General features: G+C 58.0%; 1 protein-coding gene across 2 annotated transcripts in view; it reads left to right on the top strand.

Moving 5' to 3' along the window:
* Positions 1-3300: 3300 nt before the first annotated feature.
* SEMA3F (sema domain, immunoglobulin domain (Ig), short basic domain, secreted, (semaphorin) 3F) overlaps positions 3301-22251 on the top strand; it is a 30237-nt gene continuing 11286 nt past the window's right edge. Inside the window, exons 1-6 of one of the 2 annotated variants that reach the window (XM_011993297.1) lie at positions 3301-3571; positions 3884-4043; positions 18042-18202; positions 18301-18363; positions 18464-18583; positions 21000-21093. In XM_011993297.1, the coding sequence (XP_011848687.1) occupies positions 3932-4043; positions 18042-18202; positions 18301-18363; positions 18464-18583; positions 21000-21093 (550 nt within the window). In that variant the 5' untranslated portion in view covers positions 3301-3571; positions 3884-3931. Of the gene's footprint in view, positions 3572-3881; positions 4044-18041; positions 18203-18300; positions 18364-18463; positions 18584-19327; positions 19421-20999; positions 21094-22251 lie in introns of those variants that run through there. The other variant, XM_011993296.1, reaches the window with a different exon arrangement.

The raw sequence follows: 22251 nt of genomic DNA, 5'->3' as shown, positions 1-22251 counted from the left end.
ACAAGGCTAGGGTGGAATTCTTACCTGTCCTGGCGGCCCGGACCCCTTACCTACCGGGCGGCGTATGGATGTGTAGATGATGTGGCCTGCGGGGTCACCAATGTGCAAAGCAACTTTTTCCTGCAAGGTTCTGGATGGGTGCTTTCATACACCCCCTACCTTCACGCTTCTGGAGCGGGAGTTCCGATCCCCCTTCGCCTGCCTCAGCTCTCTCTCTCATTAACGCCTGAGGCAGCGCTCTTCCCCGTTGGTGCGCCTGCCCTACCTCAGTGTCTCTACTTGAGGACTGGTCAGCCCGAAGGGAAGCGCTATACTGGCGGTCCCCACGTGGGGGGTCTCCCAGATCAGCAGGGTGGGAGGACCTCCAGTCCTGAGGCATTTCTCCCAGTATTGTGCCAGCCCCTTGACTGCCAGCTGCCACCTTGGGTTTGCTTTTACAGCAGAGTACTGCCTGGATTAGGGGCACGGCTGTATGTAGGGTGTAGGTGAGCTTGGAGAGCCTGTGGTCAATCCCTAGTTTGAACCAGGGGTCCCATTGGTGAAGTGGGCAGGGGATGGCGGGGGCTTGGTGGGCTTGCCTCAGCAGATGGGACAGGAGGGTATGGAAGTGGCCTAGGAATGAGGCAGTGCTGGCAGGAGTTGGCTGGAGCTGGGGCTGGGGGCCCCACTAGATAAATAACTCCTAATTCTTGAGATAGCTGTGTTTTGCCACCAGAACATTACTGCTTGGGGGAGGTGAGGGACACTCCAACCAAAGACACTAGTATGTCCACCCTGAAGCTGGGCCAGGTTGGGGACCTCTGTCCTCCTGAATTCACCCAGGTAGTCTCCCAGTAGTTGTTATCCTAGTTGCAGAGAAGGGAAAACTGCACCCAGGGGTTGGGAGCCTCATCTCAGCCCAGGGGGTTGAGGCCTCTTCCCAGGCTACCCAGGGGGTGTGCCAGGACCCCATAGGGTATAGTGTCTAAGCAGGCGGGGGCACAGGCACGCCTACTCCTGCTGCTCCCCCTCAGCTCCGAAGGAGCCAGGCCCGGAAGTGGGGAGGTGGGGGCTGGAGAGAAAGCAGGGGCCAGAGAGAAGGCAGCAGCCCAGCCTCAGCCACTCTCTGCTCAGCATACCTTGGGGGGAAGATGGAGCCAGGCTCAGGTGACCTTGACTGGGAAACCCTGGCCACAAAAGGGGGGTTTCAGTCCCAGCTATGCTGGGGTGGCTCTGCTTCCTGGTCCTTGAGGTGTTGGGGGATGGGGAAGCTGAGGAGCCAAGAAGGAGATAAAGCTCTTGTTGAAGGGGGGGAGGGAATCTGAGGGGCTGGGTAGTGGGTGGGGTGCTGTTGATAATCTCCCCATGTTCCCCCACGGCCCCTGTTCCTGCCTCCCTTCCATCCAGGCAGTCCTCAGCTCGGAGGAGCCAACCTCCCTTCCTGGAGGCAGGCCGTCCACCCCCACCCCCAACTCCAAGCCTGGGTGGTCTGGATTCTGCTGGACAGTTTGACCACCTGGCCCCCTGTCCCGCCCCAGGTGCCACCGGACTCCTTCCTCTGGCCGCCTCTTCCCTGCACCCCTTGCCAGCCCCAGCTCCACGTTTCTTTGTTCAAGCGTCTCTCCTCCGTCCCTCCCTCTCTCCTCCCTCTCTCCTCCTCCCTCCCGCCTGCCTCCCTCTCTTGCTCCCTCCCACCAGCTTTTTTCCCTCCTTCCCTGCTTTCCTCCTGGTGGGCTCCCAGGTGGCGGTGGCTGTTCCTCCTCTGTCCACTGACCTGGGCTTGGTGTGACTTGGGGGCTTTTCTGGGGCTGGGGCTAGATGACAGACATCTCGGGACTGGCAGAGGGGAAGGCACTCTGGGAATGCCCTCCCTTTCCCTCTCTGTCCTTCTTCTCCTTTTCTTCCTTCCCTCTCCTTCTTTCCCCCACCTGCCAGACTGCCCAAGAAGGGGGCTGGACTTGAGACTGAGGCCCCAGCAGACTTGAGCAACCCCCCATTCACCTCTTTAAAGGGCCAAAGCATTTGGATGGGAAGTCCCTGTAGGGACCCAGTAGAAAGACTCCCCACCTATCTGAACACATTGGGTGACTCCAATCCTGTCCTTGGTGACACTGACTTCGTCACCATGAACATGGATGCAGGAAAAAATGAGGTCATGGGGAGCGGGGAGGCAGGAGGCAGGTTGACACAAGCCCCGGATACATAGTATCGAAGCTCTCTGAGGGACTCAGACAGCATCCTGCGCCAGGACAGTATCTCCCAGCTCCCTTGAGCCCCACCCCACTAGCAGGTCAAGTTCTTGAGCAAACTCATGCTTGTAAGGACGTGTGTGGACCTGCAAGTGTGAATGTGTGCATATCCACAACTGTTATCAGGGCCTCCCAGGTGCACCTGGAGGGTGACGGTGGCTGCACAGCCATTTCTCCCACCTGCCCCCACTTCTCAGAGCCTGCCATTCAATCAGCACTAGCTTTGTGCCTCCCAGACCTGGGAAGGGGCTGGTTCTTTTTCTCCCCCCCGTCCCCCAGTCAGCCTCCCCAGGAGGGAGCATATGTGATGGGGGATCTGGAAGGACCATGAGCAGCGTGCCAGGCCCTCAGGAGAGAACATACACACAGAGGGCACTGCATAAGGAGTGGACCAAGAGGCTGAAGCTGCACTTCCTGTCTGAGGAGCCATGAGTGTTTTGCCTTGGCAGGAGAGGCAAGGGCTGGGGGAGGTGGGTCTAGGGATGTCATCAGGGTCTGATGAGTGGGGCCTAAGAGTCAGACTGCAGCCTGGGCCTCTTGCCTCAGCATTGAGCAGCTATGGCAGCGGAGTCCCAGGCCATAGTACTGCCAACTCCCATCCCAGTGTCCTAGAGATGGGCCTGGGATCCTGCCTGCCATGGAAGAAGGGAGTACACAGGGCAGATCTGGGGGATGGGGCTCATGTTTTCAGTCTGGATGCCCCCACCCGCAGTGCATCCGGTTGGGGGGGATGGTAGGAGTTGGCGCTGGTTTGTGCCGGGAGGGAGCAATATGTTCTGACAACTGGTGCTGGGCTGCGTTTACCCAACAGCCAGCCTGCCTGGGGAGACAATATTTGAAAAACAGTATTGAAACTTGGACCTGCTGGGGCTGTGGGGGATTCTGAAGGGGGCAATGCCGCTGGCCCAGATCCAGCCCCAGGCCCACTGGCCATCCTATCTTCCCTTCTTTGCCCTCTAGAGGCGGAACTGGAAGTTTTCCCTGGCAGGAAGTCCTTCTGCCTGTCTGACCTGGGTCTCTCCTGCTTTGATTTTAGTAAAAGTGGACTCTGCCATTCTCTGCCTTTCCTTTTCTGACTGGTGCTCCTTCTCTTCCATCTTGGGCTGTCTGCATGTGTTTCATTCCCCCACTCTCTCCTGTGCCTCCCCTCTACCGCAATAATCAGGTCCAGGTTTCTCTGTACTGGGAGAAGACCTGTGGCTGGAGCAGGCAGGGGTGCACCCCATCTGTTCCCCCATTCCTCCAGGTGGGAGGGAGAAGGAGTAACCCACTTTACTGGGCGTGGATGCAGGGGAGAAAGGAGAAAGCATGCTGGGAGCTGGAAAGAGCACTAAGATCACCTAGTTGGGCTGGGCCCTGTGAATGGAATTCAGCATGCTATGAGGGGTAGGGTTTGAGTCTCTAGCAGCCCCCATCAGTTCTGGGGACCCCAGGCTGGGGCCCATTGGTACTATCTCCCCAGACAAAGGCAGGCCAAACAACGCATATGAGGTGTGCACACAGGGGCATTCATGGCCCCAGGCTGGGGGTGGAAGCGTGGAGGTACCCATCAACCTCTTTGTTCACCTTGGATAGAAAATGAACAAGGGAAATGTTGGTAGGGTCAGACTCCCCCGTCTGCCTCACACATTCCAATCTTTTTTTCCCCTTCCCAGGTGTCTAGAGAGTGGAGCCTGCCTTCTGGGCCCTAGGCCCCTCCCACAATGCTTGTCGCAGGTCTTCTTCTCTGGGCTTGCCTACTGACTGGGGCCTGGCCAGCCTTCCCCACCCAGGACCACTTCCCAGCCACACCCCGGGTCCGGCTCTCATTCAAAGGTAAGAAGCTGTTTTGTTCTTCCCCAGAAATCATCCTCTCTTTACAATAGCCCTTGGCTCCTCTGCACACGAGAGAGAGGGTGGGTCAGGACAAAACCAGGACAAATTGTACAGCCACATAGGTTGTGGGGGAGAAGGGGGACTAGGGAGGTGGTGACTTGCTGAGAAAGGCTAGAGAACTGACCCACTTAGACACTTAGCAAAAGAGTCCAGAGTCTGGGCATCTTCCGGAGTCAGACTGTGGGTTCCTGAGCTGGGTGGCCTGGGGTCTGTAGGGCATGTCTCTCTGTATGATAATCGGAGAGGTGGCAATGTCACTCCTTCCAAACTTGTGTCTGCTGCGGCCCCTCCTTGCCACTGCTATGCATCTGGTCCTGCCCTGAGCAGCCCCTGGGGTGGAAGGTCAGGCAGTTGGGCAGACACTGGAGCCTCTGGAAGAGCAGGACCTGCTCTCTTGGGGTGTGGATGCTCCAGGAGCCTTCCTACAGTTTCCAAGTTGGAAGGGTTCCTAGAATCTGGGAGGGGACTGTTGGCTGTGACTGGCAGGGAGGCCACCGGTGGGTTCAGGCAGAGCACATGCTACTGTTAGGGCCTGAGCTCCTGAGCTCCAGTGAGCACTTTGATGAGAAGTCACTGGGAGGTTTCAGTGATGGGCTGGGGTCTGCAGAGTGAGAGGCTGGTCGCCCACTCCATCACCATTGCACTGAACCCACTGGGCAGGTGCACGCACACGGTACACACATGGGTGTACAGATGGCTCACTTGAGAGCCACTTCCTCAAGGGTGTGTGTCGTCTGAAGAGTCTACCCTGGGCCCAGGGTGAGGGGCAGTGGCCATGCTGGGGCCTGGGGGACCTGGGGTCATTGGGAGTTCTCAGCCTTGGCCCTCCTCTGGCCAGAGGTAACTTCATCCAGCCGCCTGCCCTGGGTGGGGTCGACTCAGCCCTGGCTGGCCAGATTTCCGGGCAGCCATATTGGGGTGAAAGGCTGGGGTGACCTTTCCTTCCTTGGGCTTGGCGGAGGCCCAGCCCCCACCTCACCATGTCCCCCAGCAGGGCCCCTCCCCTGGCCTCGTCCCACCCTGGCCCTTGACGGGAGGAGAGGGGGAGTAAGCTGCTTATCATCCCTCTTCCCAGTCACTGGTTCCTGGAATTTCTGAGGCTGTGCCTGGAAGGAGTCCCCTGCAGGGCCTGAGAAATGGGCCGAGAAGAGTTAATTTGTTTGGGCTGAAAAGCAGCCCCCTTCCCCGGCCCGGGAAGGTGAGATATTTATTCTGCTGATACCTCCACCCTTCCCTGGTGGAATTCTTCAGAGCAGATTAATAAATCTTGAAGGGGCCAGTTCCCCCGACCTCCTCCCTGGCCCAGGGTCTGGCAGTGAGAGTACAGTGTCTCCTCCCCCAACAGTGGAAGGGAGGGGTGGCTTGGTCTCCACACCCCTGGGACCTTGCGTCCACTCTGGGTGTTGTTTTTGTCATCATGCAAGCAAGCAAGCAGGAGGGGCAAGACAGAGAGAGGTCTTCCGTGTGCTCCTTCTAAGCCTCCCTGGACCTCCAGGGGCAAAGGCTTTTGTTCCTGTTTTCCAAAGAGAGAAACTGAGGCTCAGGTAAGGGCTGGGTCAAGGTCAGGCAAGAGGCAGAGGCAAAGCCAGAAATAGAACCCCGGTGTCCTGGCCTTGCCGGTGCCCACATTGCGTTGGGTCGATTCCCTCTCAATTAGCTCTGAAGCCGACACCCGCAGTGACTAAAAGCTGAGCTCGCTGGCAGCCAGCCTGGGTGCTGCCTGTCGTGGCTGCCTGGGGTGGGGCTGCAGCGTGCCTGGGGCCACCCATCCCAGGGCCCCTGTGCCTTTGCACAGGCAGGTTCCCCTGCCCTGAATGACCTTCCCTGTTCCGACCTGGCCTTGTGTCCTAATTTTGTGCTTAGACGTCACTTCCTACTATATGGCAGGCCCCGTGCTGAGTGCTGGGGACTCTGTGGTGAACAAGATGGGGTGCTCACAGTCAAGCTGGCAGAAAAAGCAATGGACACCCAGTTGGTCAGGGCCACCTGGGAGCCCAGCACCTGCTGTGTACCAGGCCCTGTGTATCCCCACACACTGGGTGGTCTCAGCCTGGTTATGCATACATGAAGTGGCCCTCAGTGAGGAGCAGGCCCTCACCAAGTGTGTGTGGAGTGAGAATGGAGACCAACACTTCAAGAAACGGCTCCCACCATCTTCCTCCCAGGGTACACGTGGGTGGCACAGAGAAGGTTACTCTCAGAAGCACTGCTGGTCACTGTGGCTCCGTGTCATAGTTATTTCATCTGTGCCTTGGATAGACACGGCAGTTGACACCCCAGGCCTACAGGAGCTCAGGCTGGGCACTCCCTGCCCTGCCCTGGGTCCTGCTGCAGTGGGGAGGTGCCAGTTCCCGCCTGGGTAGGGCTGGACCCTCCAAACTGGAGGTCCTGGCATAAGAGGCCATACTGCCCAGGGTAGATAAAGGAACAAAGGCAGGAACTGGGCCAGGCTTGGGTTTGCTGCCCGCCCATCCGCCTGGGCACCCCAGCCAGGTCTAGAGCCAGGAGGGTGTGAGGGTCAAGCAGCCCAGGGTTCCCTCAGATTAGGGGCCTCCTATGGCCCAGCTTCGGGGCTTCAGCAGCACAGCCAAGATCAGGCAGAAGTGAGTCAAATGGAAAAGATTTCCAGGAGCAGGTGAGGGGTTTGTTCATTCCTCACTCTTGAGAGAGTGGAGCCTGGGCTGAAAGCCTGGACAGACCCTCCTTCCTTCACCCATCCATGCCTGGGCCTGGAGTCCCCTTCACCCCAGAATCACTGCCAGGTCTTAGAGAAAAAGCTCTTCCTTCCCCCACCCTGAGATGACCCAGGCTCTGGGGCAACACCTCCTTCTGTGGCAGCAGCAGGGAGGTGTGAGGGCCCTGCCAGGCCCTTTGTTCAGCCTGGGGAGTGTTTACTTTTTCCCAGGAAGCTACCCCACGACACACTGCTGCTGCCTGGGCTGGGTTTGGCCAGGGATTGGGGCCAAGAGATGCTTGGTGGGGTTGAAGGACCCTGTGATGACATGAGATGGTTGTGCTGCTAGGGAAGCTGAGGCAGGAGTAGGGAGAGGGAGCAGAAGGTCACCCTGCCAGGGGAGGTCAGGAAAGATGAACATAATCGAAATAGTAGTAGGAGCCCACGAGGATAACCAAGCAATGGTCCCTCCAAGGCCTGAGGAGGGTCTGCCTAGGTTTCCTGTGAGGAAGGAGGCTTGCAGGGGCCGAGCAGCTTCCCAGGTCACTCAGGAGCAGGACTGAGATGGAGCCTGGATCTGCCTGATGCCTGAGTCTGTCCCAGGACTGAGAGTGGAGGGCAGGGATGGTGGTGGTGCTGGAGGCACAGACCTTTCGCATGAGCTAGGAACAAGGAAGATTCCAGTATTCTGCAGTTCTGGTTTAGCCTTCCTAGCCTCATTTCCCAAAGAAAGGGCTGGGGTTGCATTGGGCAGGCTCCTCATGCCCTCTGTCTGCTGAAGCAACAGAATTGGGGTTTGCTTATTTCCAGCCTATAAATCCAGCCCTCCATCACTCCAGCCCTTCCACTGAGCAGGGTCCCTAGGAAAGCCTCTCATGTCAGAGATGGGAACACCAGGGCCTAAGAGAGGAAAGGGCTCCTGTTCCAGAGCAGCCTGGAGTTTGGGTCCTCTGGGCCAATGGCCCAGAACAGTGCCACTGCTCACATCATTTGCATGTGGCATCAGAGGACCAAGGTTGTCAGGTTTGGAGATGATGAGGTTAGAGATTAGGAAGGGTCACAGCCCATTGACTTCCGCTCAGGAGTTGGTGTGAGTTGAGGTGCCTCTAGCAAGCCTTGATGGGGCCTTAGCCCTCAGGCCTGGTGCAGGAGTAGGGGTGGGGCTGGAGAGCTAGAGGATCAGCTCTTGTCCCCCAGGGGCTCCTTGGCCAGCCAGAGCAAGGCATGGGCTTTGGTGGGGGAGGAGGGGGAGGAGGCCCAGGAGCTTTGAGGCCAATGTGGCACCAGGGAGCTGGGTGGGAGTCAGGAGGCTCTGGCAGCTACAATGGGGGTTGGAGCTCACAAGCCAGGGAGGGTGGGTGTTCCAGGATGGTGAGGGAGGAAGGAAGACTCAAAGCATGAACTTGAGCCCAGATCCCTTGAGCCCAGATCTGGAGTTTCAGTTTTCTGGAAATGGGAGCTGCCTTACTCCTGAGAGACTTGGAAGTAGCCGCTTTGGAGTTGGGAGGTCCTGGAAGCTGCCCATCCCCCAACTGGCGAGGAATTGGTCTTTGGAGAGAATGGAGATAGGGTCCTTGTGCTTGCCTGAGAACCTGCCTGACGCCCAGCCTGGGTCAGCCAGGCCAGGCGCTGGGGCTTTCAGATGTGGCCTTCCAGATCCAGTGGAGCTTCAGATGGGACCGCCACTGGCTGGGCCTCCACAGCACAGGCCTTGTCTCTGGTTCCCTGGCATGATGCCTGCCCCTCCCTCCCTGGCTCCAGCTTCCCTTGGCACTAAGCGAGGAGCTGGTGCATGCTCAAGGAGTAAATCATGTTCCTTGGCAGCCCCCGCTGCTTCGTAATCGTAAAGAATTTAAAGAGAAACCGCCAAGATAAAAATCTCACCCCAGCCCATAAAGGCATCTTTCACCCTGCAGCTTGGGAGACAGTGAACCTCAGAGTGGGCTCTTGCCTGTCTGCACCTGTGTGTATGCACCTCCGGCCCCTTGACCCCTCCAGAGGTGGTAATAGCTTAGAAGGTGGCTTTAGGGCCATGGGTACCTGGTCCTTGACTCCTGGGAGACCTCCATCTCCTCACTCAGGAGAGTGGAGTGCTTAAATTTGGTGTAATGCAGAAGTGGTGGTGGTCGTGGTTGAGCTGGCTGGTCTTAAAGGCAAAACCCAGTTCTACCAGTGTTAGCTGTGTAAGTCCAGCCAAGTGGCTTAGCCCCTCTGAGCCCTGGTTTCTCCTGTGTAAGGTGGGAATGGCAGTGGCCCTGTGGAAGCAGCATCATGAGGGCTCAGACTGTCTTGCTTGCATCCTGGCCGCTGGTAGACCTTGCTTGGTGAACGTCATTCTGTGTTCCCACTGCCTTTTCTGGAAAATGGGAGTAAGAACAATACTGGCCTCATTGTGTTGTCAGGAGGATTAGCTGTGTGAGTATGGTCACTGTGGAAGAAATCTCAGTCACCAGGAGCGATCCTGAGACTGGTAGGCAGGGGAGGGCAGGTCCAGGGGCACGCCCCAAGGAGTCCCGGACTACCTCACCCCTTCCTCCAGAATTCTAACTTTTGGTAAGGGAGATGTTATTTGGAAATGATTCCAGGAAGGACCCTGAGCCCTGTGGGGTGGGTAGAGTAGGGTCAGGAGGAGGAAAATTCCTACGATGGGTATCTGGGCAGGCTTCTTGGAGGAGGCTGCATCTCGAGCAGGGGAGGGGAGGTTGTGGGGGAGGGAAGAACCGGAGCACAGGGAGGGTGCATGTGGTGCAGCACCTGGGGAAGAGGACAGACGCTAGATGCAGTCTTGCTTTTGGGACAAAGATGTGGAGTTATACTTTCTGTTTCTGGTTTTTAAGCTCTTTTTCCTCATGGCAGAGGTACTAAATATGTATTGTGGAAAAATTCCAGTGATATGGATGCATTTGGCGGGAGTGATGCCTTGGAAGTAGCTCCCTAGAGACTGGCTCCAAGGCCTGGTTGGGGTGCACAGTTGGCTGCAATAACTCCTTCTGTGAATGCTGCTTCAGCTCCTACCGTGTGTGCTAGGGGTGACCAGACCTGGGCTAGTCACTCAGGCATCTGCAGGGCTGGGCAGAAAGCATGTTTGCCTGGCTTGGCCTGGTGCTATCCTGGGAATCTGAGCCCAGCCTCAAGGAGCCCTGGGAACTTTGGAGAAGCAGAGAGGATTCCTGCTGCATTTTTCTTAGAAATAGCAAGAGGGCCTTTGCCAGAGGCCTGGATGCCAGAAGGCTATGGTCTGAATCCAAAGCCTAGCTCACGTGGGTGCCAGAGCTTGGCAGGCCTACAGCCCCCCACCCAGGCTGCTGGGCAGCCCCAGGGAGTGGGTGGAGGCCTCCTGGGCTCCAGTCCCTGACCACTAGTCCTGACCCAGCAAAGAATGGGGTCTGGGCAGTGGCTGCTGGCCTAGGATTGGGGGGCTAGCCTGTTGGGGAAGGAGCAGGGCTCATCCGGGCTGACGGGCTGGGCTGACTTCTGGCACTCTCACCAGGCCGAGAGGAGCACTGGCTATCTGGTGCATCTCTGCAGGGCAAAGACAGACCCAAAGCAACCGGCCCCTCCGAGGATCAGGAAGCCTCAGCTCCGGATCCCCCTTCCCCCACTCTTCTTCCTTCCTTCCTCTCCCTACTCCCCCTTGCCTCCACCCCTCCCTTTGCCACCCCTCTTGGCTTCCTACCCGGACATGCTCTTTCCTTAGACGTCTCTGTACCCAGCCAAGAGCCTTGTTCCTTCCCACTTGGGGCTCGGTGCTGATGCCCTCATTTCCCCCCGGCCAGAGTCCACTGCCTGGTGTATCTGCTGTTCCGCCAGCACGGTTGCCTTCTAAGGGTCATACACTACAATTGGCAGAGCAGCTAGAATTTGAGAGCCCTTTGGGCTTCTACAGCCCCAAGGCTGAGTGGGTAGCACTTCAGGGGGCCTCTCCTGGGGCTGCCTGTACTGCCATTTTTATCAGCGCTGTCCTGGCTGGGCCCGAGGCCTGTGCAGCATGCTGACTGCCTGCCCTTGACTGGCTACCAGCTGAGTCCTGCTGAGGTCCTAACCCAGCCTCACTGCATCCTCCAAGGCTGACCCCAAGCACGCACCTGTCTGCCCTGTACCTTGGTTTCCCCATCAAAATGTTGGGGAGGGGCTAAGACTATCTGAAACATCCTGGAAATCTCTGGCTGGGTGATGTGAAGGGGCTGCAGGGACCACAGGAATCTGAGGAAGGCTGCAGAGATGGGGGCTGGGCCCGGGGCAGGGGGAGGGTCTTGACACCCACCAGCCTGTTGGTCCCATCCTGGCCTGTCTGTCTGGGTGATTTATCAGAGTAAATGAGCCATGGAGAGTTTGTTGTCTTTTGCAGTCATGGGGAGGAGGAGGTGGTGGAGGAAGGAGTGAGGGGTTTCCGGGCCAGGTCTGGAATGTGGGAGGAGGGGGTGGGTCCCCCGGGGGTCTCTGAAACTGGAGGCACTCACTGAATGGCCTTTTCACTCTCCCCACCTGAGAAATGGATCAGTGCAGCCCTCCCCTTCAGAGCGAGCCCCTCTTTCCACCCCGTTCATACTTCTTGGGGCACATTCCTGTGTGATCTGCTTGTCTGGTCACCTCCTCCCACCCCCTGCTCAGGGCCAGGTCTCGATCACAGTGTCCTTCCAAAGCTGAGCCGGAGCCCTGACTTGCCCAGCTGGTGAATGCCCAAATGTGTTCTCACAGGCAACCATGCATGCTGTTAAGTTCCAAGTGGGACGTCTAGGCCTCTGGAACTACTAGCCCAGGCCTAGGATGGTCAGGTGCATGGGACCATGGCGAAGGCAGGGTTCAGTGGAGGTGCTGAGGCCAGAGAGCCCCCATCTTTTGGGACAGAAGGTCAGAAGTCATTGGGTGTCCTTCGGGGATGAGGCGTGGACCCCTGGTTCTGGGCTGGCGAGTCAGGGAGTGATCCTGCTGCTCCATCACTTCTGGCTTTTCCTGGTTTGAGGCTGAGCTGTGCCCTCAGCCTATCCTGTCCTGGGCGGAGTAGGTGAGCGCTGGGGCGGAACGGGCGTGGGAACAGCATGCCTGGACCTGCTGGCCCCAGCCCCCTGCCCTCAGCCTTCAGTCACTGAAATTGGAGGGAAGTATACAGCAGCATTTTGGCCCAGCTGGGCTCTTACCCCTGTATGGTGTTTGCTGAACAGCTGGGATGTTTACAGTAGCCCTTGCAAAGGAGTCCCTTGTTCCAGGGGATTTCCCATCTTGAGGGTCCCTCTGGGGCTCTTCTGACCTCACCAACTCCCTGCACCCCTGGGATAGATGTGTCAGGGATACAGAGACCATAACCATCTCCACCCTTGCCACAGCCAGTGGCGTCTGTCCCCTTGGCCTCTGGCCTTGGCGTCCCTCTGCCCTGGAGGAGCCAACATTTCCCACTGCATTTCCTAGAGTGGCAACTCTAGGTGGTGAAATACGGTAACTGGGTCCCCAGTTCAGACATTTAAATTAAATTCAGTCAGAGCGATTATTGAATAAAAACATGCGGAGTCATTTACATGTTAATTATGTTGAATGGACTACTAGACCATAATTAGTTGCTAATTGGGTGAGAGTGGCTGTAATTGGTTTTGTTGGCACCGACCTGGCTTACCTACCTGGGGGGAAGTGGGGGTTGGTGTGGGTGGCTCCTAGGGAGGCCCTCTGGGTCTCCAATCTGGAAGGCCTGGCTAGAGATGGTATTGAGGGGGCAGATCTCGAGGGGCTTAGGGTCAGAGGAACCTGGAACCTCTCCCCGGGGAGGGTACAACTGGGGTCTGGCTTGTAGGGTTCACATCCAGAGCATGGGGGGAAAAGGGGGAACTGAGGGAGCTACCCCAGATCAGGCTCCCCTGCCCAACCCCATGTGGGACCTGGGCTTGAACAAATGGTGAGTGCCCAAGAGTGGGTCTGTGGGAGCACAAGGCAGGTGTCACTTGGGTGTATCTCTGCACATGCTGGGCCCTGGGTTGGCCTGATCAGGGTGTCATTGGGGTGTAAGTGGGTGCGCCAAGCAGGGGGAAGGTACATGCAAAGGGATCTGGGCCTCTCTGCCCTCCCCACTTAGCTTGGCTGGGGTTCCCGGGGTTGTAGGTCTGTGGCCATGGACTGAGGCCTTCCGGCTGGCCGCTCATTAAAAGAGGATTAGGCTGAGAGCCAGGGGGCCAGCCCAGTCCCCAGGCCTTCCTCTGGGGCTCCTCACAGCTTTGGGGGAGTGATAAAAGGGCTGGGGCCACCCCTTCCTGGATCCTGTGGGAGTATCCAGTAGGAACCACCTGGGCCCTGCCATGCCTCTTGCTGCCACTGCTACCATAGCCTTGGCTACCTCAGTTTCCCTCCTCAGAAGGTCAGGAGGTCTGTCTTTCTGGTGGATGAAACACTGACAAAGACCCAGGCCTGTGCCTCCCCTTGGCCCCCCGTCCCATCTCTCTTCAGCTCAGGGATTAGGGCTGTACTGGCTCACTAGAGGTCAGAGGTCTGAGCTAGGCTGCAGGGATCTGTCTATCACCCCCAGTCCCCATCACTGCTGGGGGAGGTGATGCTGTCAGTCAGGGCCTGTTGCTTTGTGGGGCTATAACCAAGGGGGCGGGCTGCCCACCTTTGCTCCAAGACCCCTTTTTTGCAGCAGCCCATGCCTCATTGGACACAGACCTGATGTCCTGGAGACCAGCAGCAAGGGGTAGGGGCTGCCCACTTGGGGTCTTCGGGTAAGGGCTGTGGACACGCCTCCTCAGTGCCTGTCCTCGCCTGCCCCCACCTTTAAAGTAAGGCGTCACCAGCTGCTTCTCAGAGATGAGGGACCGGGGGTCCCCCAGGACCCAGCCCCCTGTGCCCTGAGAAGGTCCCACCTCTGGACCTGCGCCAGGCTGCTTTGGGCCAGGACCCCAAGTGCTTGACGGCCACAAGAGAGTCCTAGAGGCCAGGAACGGCTGCGGAAATGAGGTGTCTGATGCCAGAAAAGGCTCTTCCTTCCCGATGACGGGAAAATCTTTCCCGGATGTCACCCCTCCCAACCTGTGCCCAGACTGGGTGAGAGTATGGGGGTGGGGAGCCCTTCCCAGGAGACAGCACCCAGGCACACCACCCTTCCTTCCCCTAAGGTCAAAGCTTATCCGGGCTGGAGTCCTGATCCCCACAGAACCCTTGATCGTGCCCAGCCCCTCCCTCAACGTTGCCATGGCATTTGAGGAGGCATGGCGCTCCTGCTGCCAGAGCCGGGCGTGGGACAGGTGGAGCAGATATGGGGACTGGCCTGAGGATATGACCAGACTGGGTCTGCATCAGTCCTGCCCCCCATTGATGCCACCTCAGGTCCCAGGTTCCTTTGTTCCTTCTGTCCCAAGTCCCTGTCCCTTAAGGGAGCTGGGGCCTGGTAGGATCTGGTCCCTGCCGATGGCAGGTTTTAGAGGAGGATACACAGGGCTACTTGCCCACCCCCTGCTCTGATCCAGGCTTCTTGGAGGAATGAAGGCTCCCAGTTCCTTTGCCTCATGGTGGAGTGGGGAGCAGGGGACAGGACACCAGTTTTGCCTCTCACCCTGTGACCTGGGGTGAGTACCACTCTCCTTTGGGCCTCAGTCTTCCTGTCTGCAGCTGGGAGTACAGGGCTGTCACAGGGCCCCTTGTTTCAATTTTCACCTACAATCTGGCATGAGTGGGATAAGAAGTCCAGCTGTGGGTTGAGAAGGCTGGAACTTTATACCTTCTTTGCTCTGGGACCCGGGGAAGTTCCCACCCCTCTCCACCTTGGTACCTCTCTGGTAGTCTGGGTTTGGATGAATGATTTGGGATTTAGCTCTACTCCTGTAGGTTGGGGTTGGGGTAGGGACACCCTGGAGTTGGGAAGGCTGGAGCTGAGTCCACAGGAGGCCCCTTCCTGCCTTATAGCCCTCTCTGCTCCCCAGTCTAGTACTAGGAAATGGGGTAGCTGGGGTGGGAATGGGGGTGAATGTCCTACAAGAGGTAGTGACACCTGGAAGCCTGCTTCCTTGGGGAGGGACTTGGGACCGCATCCCACTCTACTTTCCCTGAAAGGCAGACACCCATGAAGGATGGTTTGGGGGAAGACCCGAGGAATGCCAGGCTGTGAGCCTCTCTCTGAGATCAGAACGGGGTCACTGATCCTCAGGGTCACTGTGAGTGTCAGTACCAGGAGGGCCTGAGAGATGGTATAGACTGGAGAATGAAGGTCAGAGAGCGAGAGTGCCCCCACCTCAGGTCATGAAGCTCACCCAGAAACTCAAGCCATAGCTAAGGATCCCTGACCCTGGGTCCCACCCCTTCCCCACCATGCACGGCCTCCTGGGGTTCGCCTCTCCCCCCACACTGTTTTCACAGTGATCAAAGCATCACGTCCTGTGACACCAGAGCCATTGACGCCATATCCCGTGGCCACTGGGAGGGGTCCTGCAGGTCCTGAGTCATGTGCCCTGTCCATGGGGAGCGAGTCACCTTCCGGCACTGGCCCTCCTGGCAAGCAGTCTCTACCACCAGGACTGGCTTCCCCTGGGCCTCCCCCTCCTTCAGCCATGGACCTGGGTGGGAATCCCACCCCCAAGCACTCTGGCACGTCACATCCCTTCCCTGTGCCCTTGGTATTGTGAGCACAGGGCTTTGTGCACAGCGGGTATTTGATAACTGAGCAAGGGGCTCCCTCCACCCCCACCTCCACTAAGGGGCAGACTGGGGGCAGGGGGCAGAGAGGGTCAAGGCTAATCTCTTGCCCCTAAGCTGGGACTCAGTTTCCTCATCCTCTGAGTGTTCTCTATGGCCTTTCTCACAGAGGGAGCTGGAGCCTGGGAGTGCTGGGGCTTTGTGAGAGGGTGGGGGACTCAGACTTGGGCCTTGGGCTCTGAAAGTCATGGTACAGGGTTGAGATTGTAGAGGCCCAAGGCTGGGCAGGATTGGAGTGGGGGGACTATGGCTGATTGGGTTACTGGGGACTTGATGGCTGAAGCTTCCCCTTATCCGGAGTGCCTGTGTCTGAAGGCACCCACTTAAGCCTGTACCCCCTCCCCCTGCCATTGCCCCCAAAGTGCCCCCTAGCCCAGGGGACAGGTAAGGGCACGACCGAGCCATGCCCCCAGCCAGGGTATAAATAACCCCTGGCGGGCTGTCCCAGCCTGGGGGGCCTCCACTGGCAGCCCCACTTCCTCTCTGGCCACTTCCCAGCCCTCGGGGTGGGGGAATGTTTACTTTCCTGTTGTCACTGTGGGTGAGTGGCCAGGCGGCGGACTCCGTGTGGCCCAACAACAGGTGCAGGACAGGTGCCCAGGCCGCCCTGCCCAGGACTTCAGAGGCGCCGCCGGACAGGCGGGCGAGGCCATCGCCAGGCAGGATCGGCCCTTTGATCCCTCGGCGTCCCTGCATCCCAGTGGTTGACCAAGGTCATCACCTGCATTCCCTTGTCACCGCATTGTCAGGGCCAGGCAGGGCAAGGCCTTTCCTTACCCGCTAGTTTCTCAGAATGAGCTCCTGGGACCAGACATGGGCTCTGGGTCAGCTAGTGGAACCCTCTGACCCCAGCCCACCTCTGCCCCACCTTCAGGCTGTGTCTAGGGCCTCAGATCCTAGCTGTTCTCCCCCTCCAGGTGCCTTGGGGCCTGGCCCAGGCCTCTCCCTTGACTGCCCCACCTGTGAAATGGGTTACCAGCTGGGGAGGGGAGATGAGACATGTGCAAACCCCTTGGTGAGTGCCTCATGTGTGGCAGGACATGTGTGCGCCGTGTGCATGCCTGTGCCATGTGTATACACGCATGCGCTCTTCTCTGTGCTGCTATCTTAAGCCCCCTTTGTGTGTGAATATTCATCATCCTCATTACAATGTTCCCTCTTCTGCTGAGCTAAAGATAGCTGGGGGTGGGTGGAGAAGGGGCTTGCCAAGGGGACCCCTCGGCTCTCCCTCCCCTTGGAGGCAGGTTCCCAAGCTTCTAGGCGTCCTTTGTCTGTCATTGGCTGAGCCCCCTCTTGTCCTTCATCCTTAGGAAGGACTTTTCCCCAGCATCCTGGAGTTGGAGGGCCAAGGCTGCTGGACTCATGTAAAAAGGAAACTAGAGGACCCAGCTGAACCCTGACCCCAGGGTTGTAGCACCGGGGAAAGAGCCTCTTTCTCAGAAATGACTATCCTGGATCATTCAAGGTGGCTTGAGAGTTCCACCATTAGCAGCCTTGTAGGGTCTGGGGGAAGCTGGGGTCTGTAGGGCAGTATGTCCAGCAGGGCTTTCTGGTCTCCTGGCTAACCTGCTTCAGACCAAGTGAGGACCTTGCTGTGCACCAGCTGTGCCCTCTGCCTGGTGGGCAGCCAGGGTAAGAACAGGGCATCCAGGCTCCATGCCAGAGTCTGCAGGCTGTCCCAGATATACCCAGCCACACCCCTATCTGCTCATTAACCCTTTTAAGCCCCTGTGTGAAGCTGGCCCCACCCTGAGCGTGGGAGCATTAACCCCCACCTGAGCAAAAACTCTTTGATGCTGTTGCGTACCCTGGCCCGCACCCACCACCCCTTTCTTTGGGTCCCAGAGACTAGCTAGGGCTGTCTATGAATCAGGGGTTTAGCTTTGGGTGTGGTGCCTTCCCTGGCCTGCCTACCTGCCCCACTTTGTCCTCCCAGTCTGTCAGGGACTGAAGAGGGAGCTGAGAAGGATCCAGGAAGGGAAGCTGGAGGTTTAAGACCACTGTGTGAGCTGGGCACAGTGGCTCATACCTGTAATCCCAGCATTTTGGGAGGCTGAGGTGGGTGAATCACGAGGTCAGGAGTTCGAGACCAGCCTGACCAACATGGTGAAACCCCATCTCTACTAAAAATACAAAAATTAGCCAGGCGTGGTGGGGTGCGCCTGTGATCCCAACTACTCAGGAGGCTGGGGCAAGAGAATTGCTTGAACCCGGGAGGTGAAAGTTGCAGTGAGCCGAGATTGTGCCGTCGCACTCCAGCCTGGGCGACAGAGTAAGACTCCGTCTCAAAAAACAAACAAACAAAAAAATAAGCTGGGTGTGGTGGCTGACACCCGTAATCCCAGCTACTTGGGAAGCTGAGACAGGAGAATCTCTTGAACTCAGCAGATGGAGGTTGCAGTGAGCCACAGTCTCGCTACTGTACTGCGGCCTGGGCAGCAGAGTGAGACTTGATCTCATAAAAAGAAAAAAAAAAGACCACTGTGTGGTGGGGGTCCTGAGGGGAACCTCAGGGCCTCAGTCTCCCCTTTGTCAGAGGGGGTATGGCTGGATGGTTTTCCGAAGGTCCTAATTGGTGTCCTGCCCTCCACCTGCAGAGTTGAAGGCCACAGGCACTGCCCACTTCTTCAACTTCCTGCTCAACACAACCGACTACCGAATCTTGCTCAAGGATGAGGACCACGACCGCATGTATGTGGGCAGCAAGGACTACGTGCTGTCCCTGGACCTGCACGACATCAACCGCGAGCCCCTCATTGTAAGGGCTGACCCTGATGTGGGACGTGGGGTGGGCATGGAGCCCCAGGGCTCAGGGCATGTCCAGAAGGCTGCACCCTCTGACCCCCCTTTCTGCAGATACACTGGGCAGCCTCCCCACAGCGCATTGAGGAATGCGTGCTCTCAGGCAAGGATGGCAACGTGAGTTTGGTGGGATCCACAGGTGGGAAGGGGGGCAGGTGACTCCAGTGAGGGTGCAGGCCTGGCCAGGGCACCTATGCAGCCTTCCCTCTGGCCCCAGGGCGAGTGTGGGAACTTCGTCAGGCTCATCCAGCCCTGGAACCGAACACATCTGTATGTGTGCGGGACAGGTGCCTACAACCCCATGTGCACCTATGTGAACCGTGGACGCCGTGCCCAGGTAAGCCCCAGCCACCCTGGCCCTGTGTTTCCCCCACTGGTGGCTGCATCCCAGGGTCCTGATGGGAGGAGGGGCCTCAGCTGCAGCCCTGCCACTTCCAAGCCTTGTGATCTTGGGTGAGTGACTTCTTTCACCTCGCTGAGCCTCAGTTTCTTCACTTGAAAATGGGGCTAACCGCTGCCTTTCTCACAGGTCGGTGCGAGGAGGAGGCAGTGAGCTAAAGCTCCCAAAGCTCCTAGCACTGTGCCTGGCACATAGTAAGCACTTGCTCCATACGTGGCAACAGCTCTCTTGGCTATGCCTGTGGACCGTGCCCCCACGGCTGAGTCAGAGGGCCTGGTGGGGGCCTTGCAACAGGAGACTGGACACCTGGGTCGGCTTCTACCATGTGGCCTGGGGGAGAGCTGCCTTCTTCCCCCAGGGCCGGGGTTGTGGGGAGCTACCCTTTCCCCAGCTCTGCCCCTTCTTGCCTGCTTCCACCCTTTTCCATTTCCATGTGGGCATGTGTGTGAGCTGGCGTGAACTTGTAGGGCATGTGTGAGAGTGACTGGATCTGAGGGGCACCTGTGTGTGCAGGAGTGTGCCAAGCCTGTGTGTATGTATGTGCACATGCATAGAGGTGCTCTGGGGTCCCACGTGTTCAGGTGTGTTCCTGGCCTGTGTGGTGTTAGAGGCTGGCAGCCCGAGCCCGCTCCCCCAGCCCCTGCCACCCTCAGCTCTAACCCCTGTTCCTCATCTTCTCAGGCCACACCATGGACCCAGACGCAGGCGGTCAGAGGCCGCGGCAGCAGAGCCACAGATGGTGCCCTCCGCCCGACGCCCACAGCCCCACGCCAGGTGGGCCTCATCCCTCCAGGCCTTTGCCAGGCAGCACTGCCTCTGAGCGGAACTCACCCTGGGGCTGCACCTGAGGCCAGCCTCCCCAGGGCCTCCCCTCTACCTCTGTGCCCACACCCTGTCCCCATCCCTTCCCCTGAAGTGCCCTCAGGCTCAGAAGGCATGCCCAACTGGACTCATGTCAGCCTCAGCGTGACCCCTACAGGCAAGAAATAATGAAGCCGCCAGGTGGGGAAGACAGGAGCCCTGGGGACAGCCATGCCTTAGCCCTCAGAACCCATGTGTGTAGACACACAAGAGCACACAACAGTGTGGATGTGGGCCCTCCTCACTCAGCACCCAGAGTGGAAAGTGGCACATGAGTGCAGTCTGACACCTTACTCCCAAGTGGCCGTGCCCCATGCCTCCCATGGGTCATCTGTGGACACAGGTGTCCTGCACACTCACGTGCTCGGGGCGCTCTTCTCCTGGGCGGTATCTGTCTGCTAGTCATGACCTGGGTCTGGTCTGGGAGAGCTGGGGCTGGGCAGGGGCGGGCAGGGGGGCATGGGCTGCCGGCAAATGACAGAGCATGTTTGTGGTGGAGAGTGCAGAAATGCAGGATCATGTGGATTCTGTGTGTGTGTGTCCACAGTGTGAGCAGAGGGTTCCGTGTGCTGGCAGTGATACGTTCAGAGCTGTGTATGCACCGCTGTGTGTGCAGGAAGTCACGTGTGCAGAGTGTAACTGGACGTAGGCCTGTGTGCACCTTCCCATCGCCATCCTGCCACCTGCTGCCACCTCCTCCTGCCTCTGTTCCTCTCCTTGCCCCTTTCCCTCCCTCTGCCTGGCTTTCTCTTGTGGCCTGTGTGCTCACCCTATCCTAGTGCCTTTTCCAGCCTTCCTCCTAGCATCTTCCAGGCTGGGCTGGGAGGCATGGGGGGGCTTTGTGAATTCCATGTGGTCTGGGCTGGACTCCTTGACTCCTGGCTCCCTGGGGAGACGTGGAGCCTGGGGGCTCTGCTGAGGGGCAGGAGAAAGGTCATGGCCCATGAGTCCATCCTGAGGACTACAGGTAGGACACAAAGCCTGAGGATACAGTAACCTTAGAGCTCTCTGGCCTGGCCAGACCTGATGGCAAAGGGCAGGACCCCAGGCCCTTAACCAGTCACTCCTACCCTGGCCAGGTCTGCAACTCCTTCTTGACCCAAGACAGGCAGCCACAGCAAAGAGCTGTGCCTCTGTAGCCCAGGGGGTCTTGGCCAATGTTTTTGTGAGCCAGTTGGCATGGAGGGGCTTCAGCCCCTACAAGCCCACTCCATGTCCATCTCATAGCCCCCAAGGCAGGGCCCCTTGAGACTTGATCCCCAGGTCTTCCCTAAGACCTAGGACTAGGAAGCACCTCCCTTGGAGCCCACAGCATGGCTCTGCCCTGGGAGACCTGGCTGGATGGAGTTTAAGGCCAAGGAGCTCTGGGGAGTGTAGGGGATGGGCTCGGGGTATGCCTGGGGGCTCATTCTCACCCTGGAAGCCTGGTGACCTTACGCTTCCTGGCTGAGGGACTGGCCTGGATCATGCTGAACCCCGCTCTGCCTTGCAGGATTACATCTTCTACTTGGAGCCTGAGCGACTCGAGTCAGGGAAGGGCAAGTGTCCGTATGATCCCAAGCTGGACACAGCATCGGCCCTCATCAGTGAGTGCCCCCCAACCCCGCTCTACAGTCTCAATGTGTGACCTCTGCCCCTGGAGATGGGGAATGGCACCAACACTTACCCAAGGGCAGAGACCGTGACTAGGCTGTCCCTGAACTCCCCAAAAGGCCCCACTTAGCAAGGGGGAGAGGGTGCAGGCCAGACCCCATTGTGAGTCAAGGTCAGCGACTGGGTGGTAGAAGCCTCCGCCTGGCCCCTTTGGATGGGGGACCAAGGAAGCCAGGTCCTACCCTGAAACACACAATGTGGTCCATGCAAAGTCCAGAACCCTCCTGACCACAGGCTTCCTAGAAGAGAATATAAGCCGAGTGCATATTGGGGCTGGTCTGAGAGGCAGTCCCATAGCATGTTCTTGATGTGTCTGAGAGGCTGGGAGAGCCCTGTAGGGAAGCACCAGCGGAGAGTTCTGGCCCTGTGATCAGACGAGGAGAGCATATTTCTGGTCTGGGTAGGTGTCTGGGAGAGTTGGGGGCTGTTCTCTGAGTAGGGGTCCTGCTTGGGGTCTCAGGAGCAGCTGCTGCCCCTAACTGCAGGTTGGATGAACCCACCAGTGACCCTGGCTCATGCATGCTGCCTGTTTTCTGATTGTTCAACACAGTCTGCCTCTCAGAGCAGCTGTTGGGCACTGTGCCGCCTCCAAGCCTGGGAAAGGCCCTGGGGTCAAGGGGCAGACATTATCCTCCCACTCTTGGCAAGTGAGAAGGTCCTGATGGCAGAGCCCAAATCAGTCTGATGAGGAAAGACAGGGCCTGCCCTGGGGGAGCCTCAGATGTGGTATGTTAGAAGCAGGTATATTATTAAATTTTCAGGAATTTTTTGAGCCACTTGTTAAAGACAACTATTATTAAAAGTTAAGGCCAGGCTCAGTGACTCACACCTATAATCCCAGCACTTTGGGAGGCTGAGGCGGGTGTATCATTTGAGGTCAAGAGTTCGAGACCAGCCTGGACAACGTGGTGAAACCTGTCTCTACTAAAAAATACCAAAAAAAAATTTTTTTTAATTACGTAAGTTTACAATTAAACATTAAAACAAAGGTAACAGCCGGGCGCGGTGGCTCACGCCTGTAATCCCAGCACTTTGGGAGGCCGAGACGGGCGGATCACGAGGTCAGGAGATCGAGACTATCCTGGCTAACA

Source organism: Mandrillus leucophaeus, unplaced genomic scaffold (genome assembly GCF_000951045.1).
Source record: "Mandrillus leucophaeus isolate KB7577 unplaced genomic scaffold, Mleu.le_1.0 Scaffold429, whole genome shotgun sequence".
NCBI lineage: Eukaryota > Metazoa > Chordata > Mammalia > Primates > Cercopithecidae > Mandrillus > Mandrillus leucophaeus.
The sequence above is the reverse complement of the archived record's forward strand: the minus strand, read 5'-3'. Positions and strand labels throughout refer to the sequence as shown.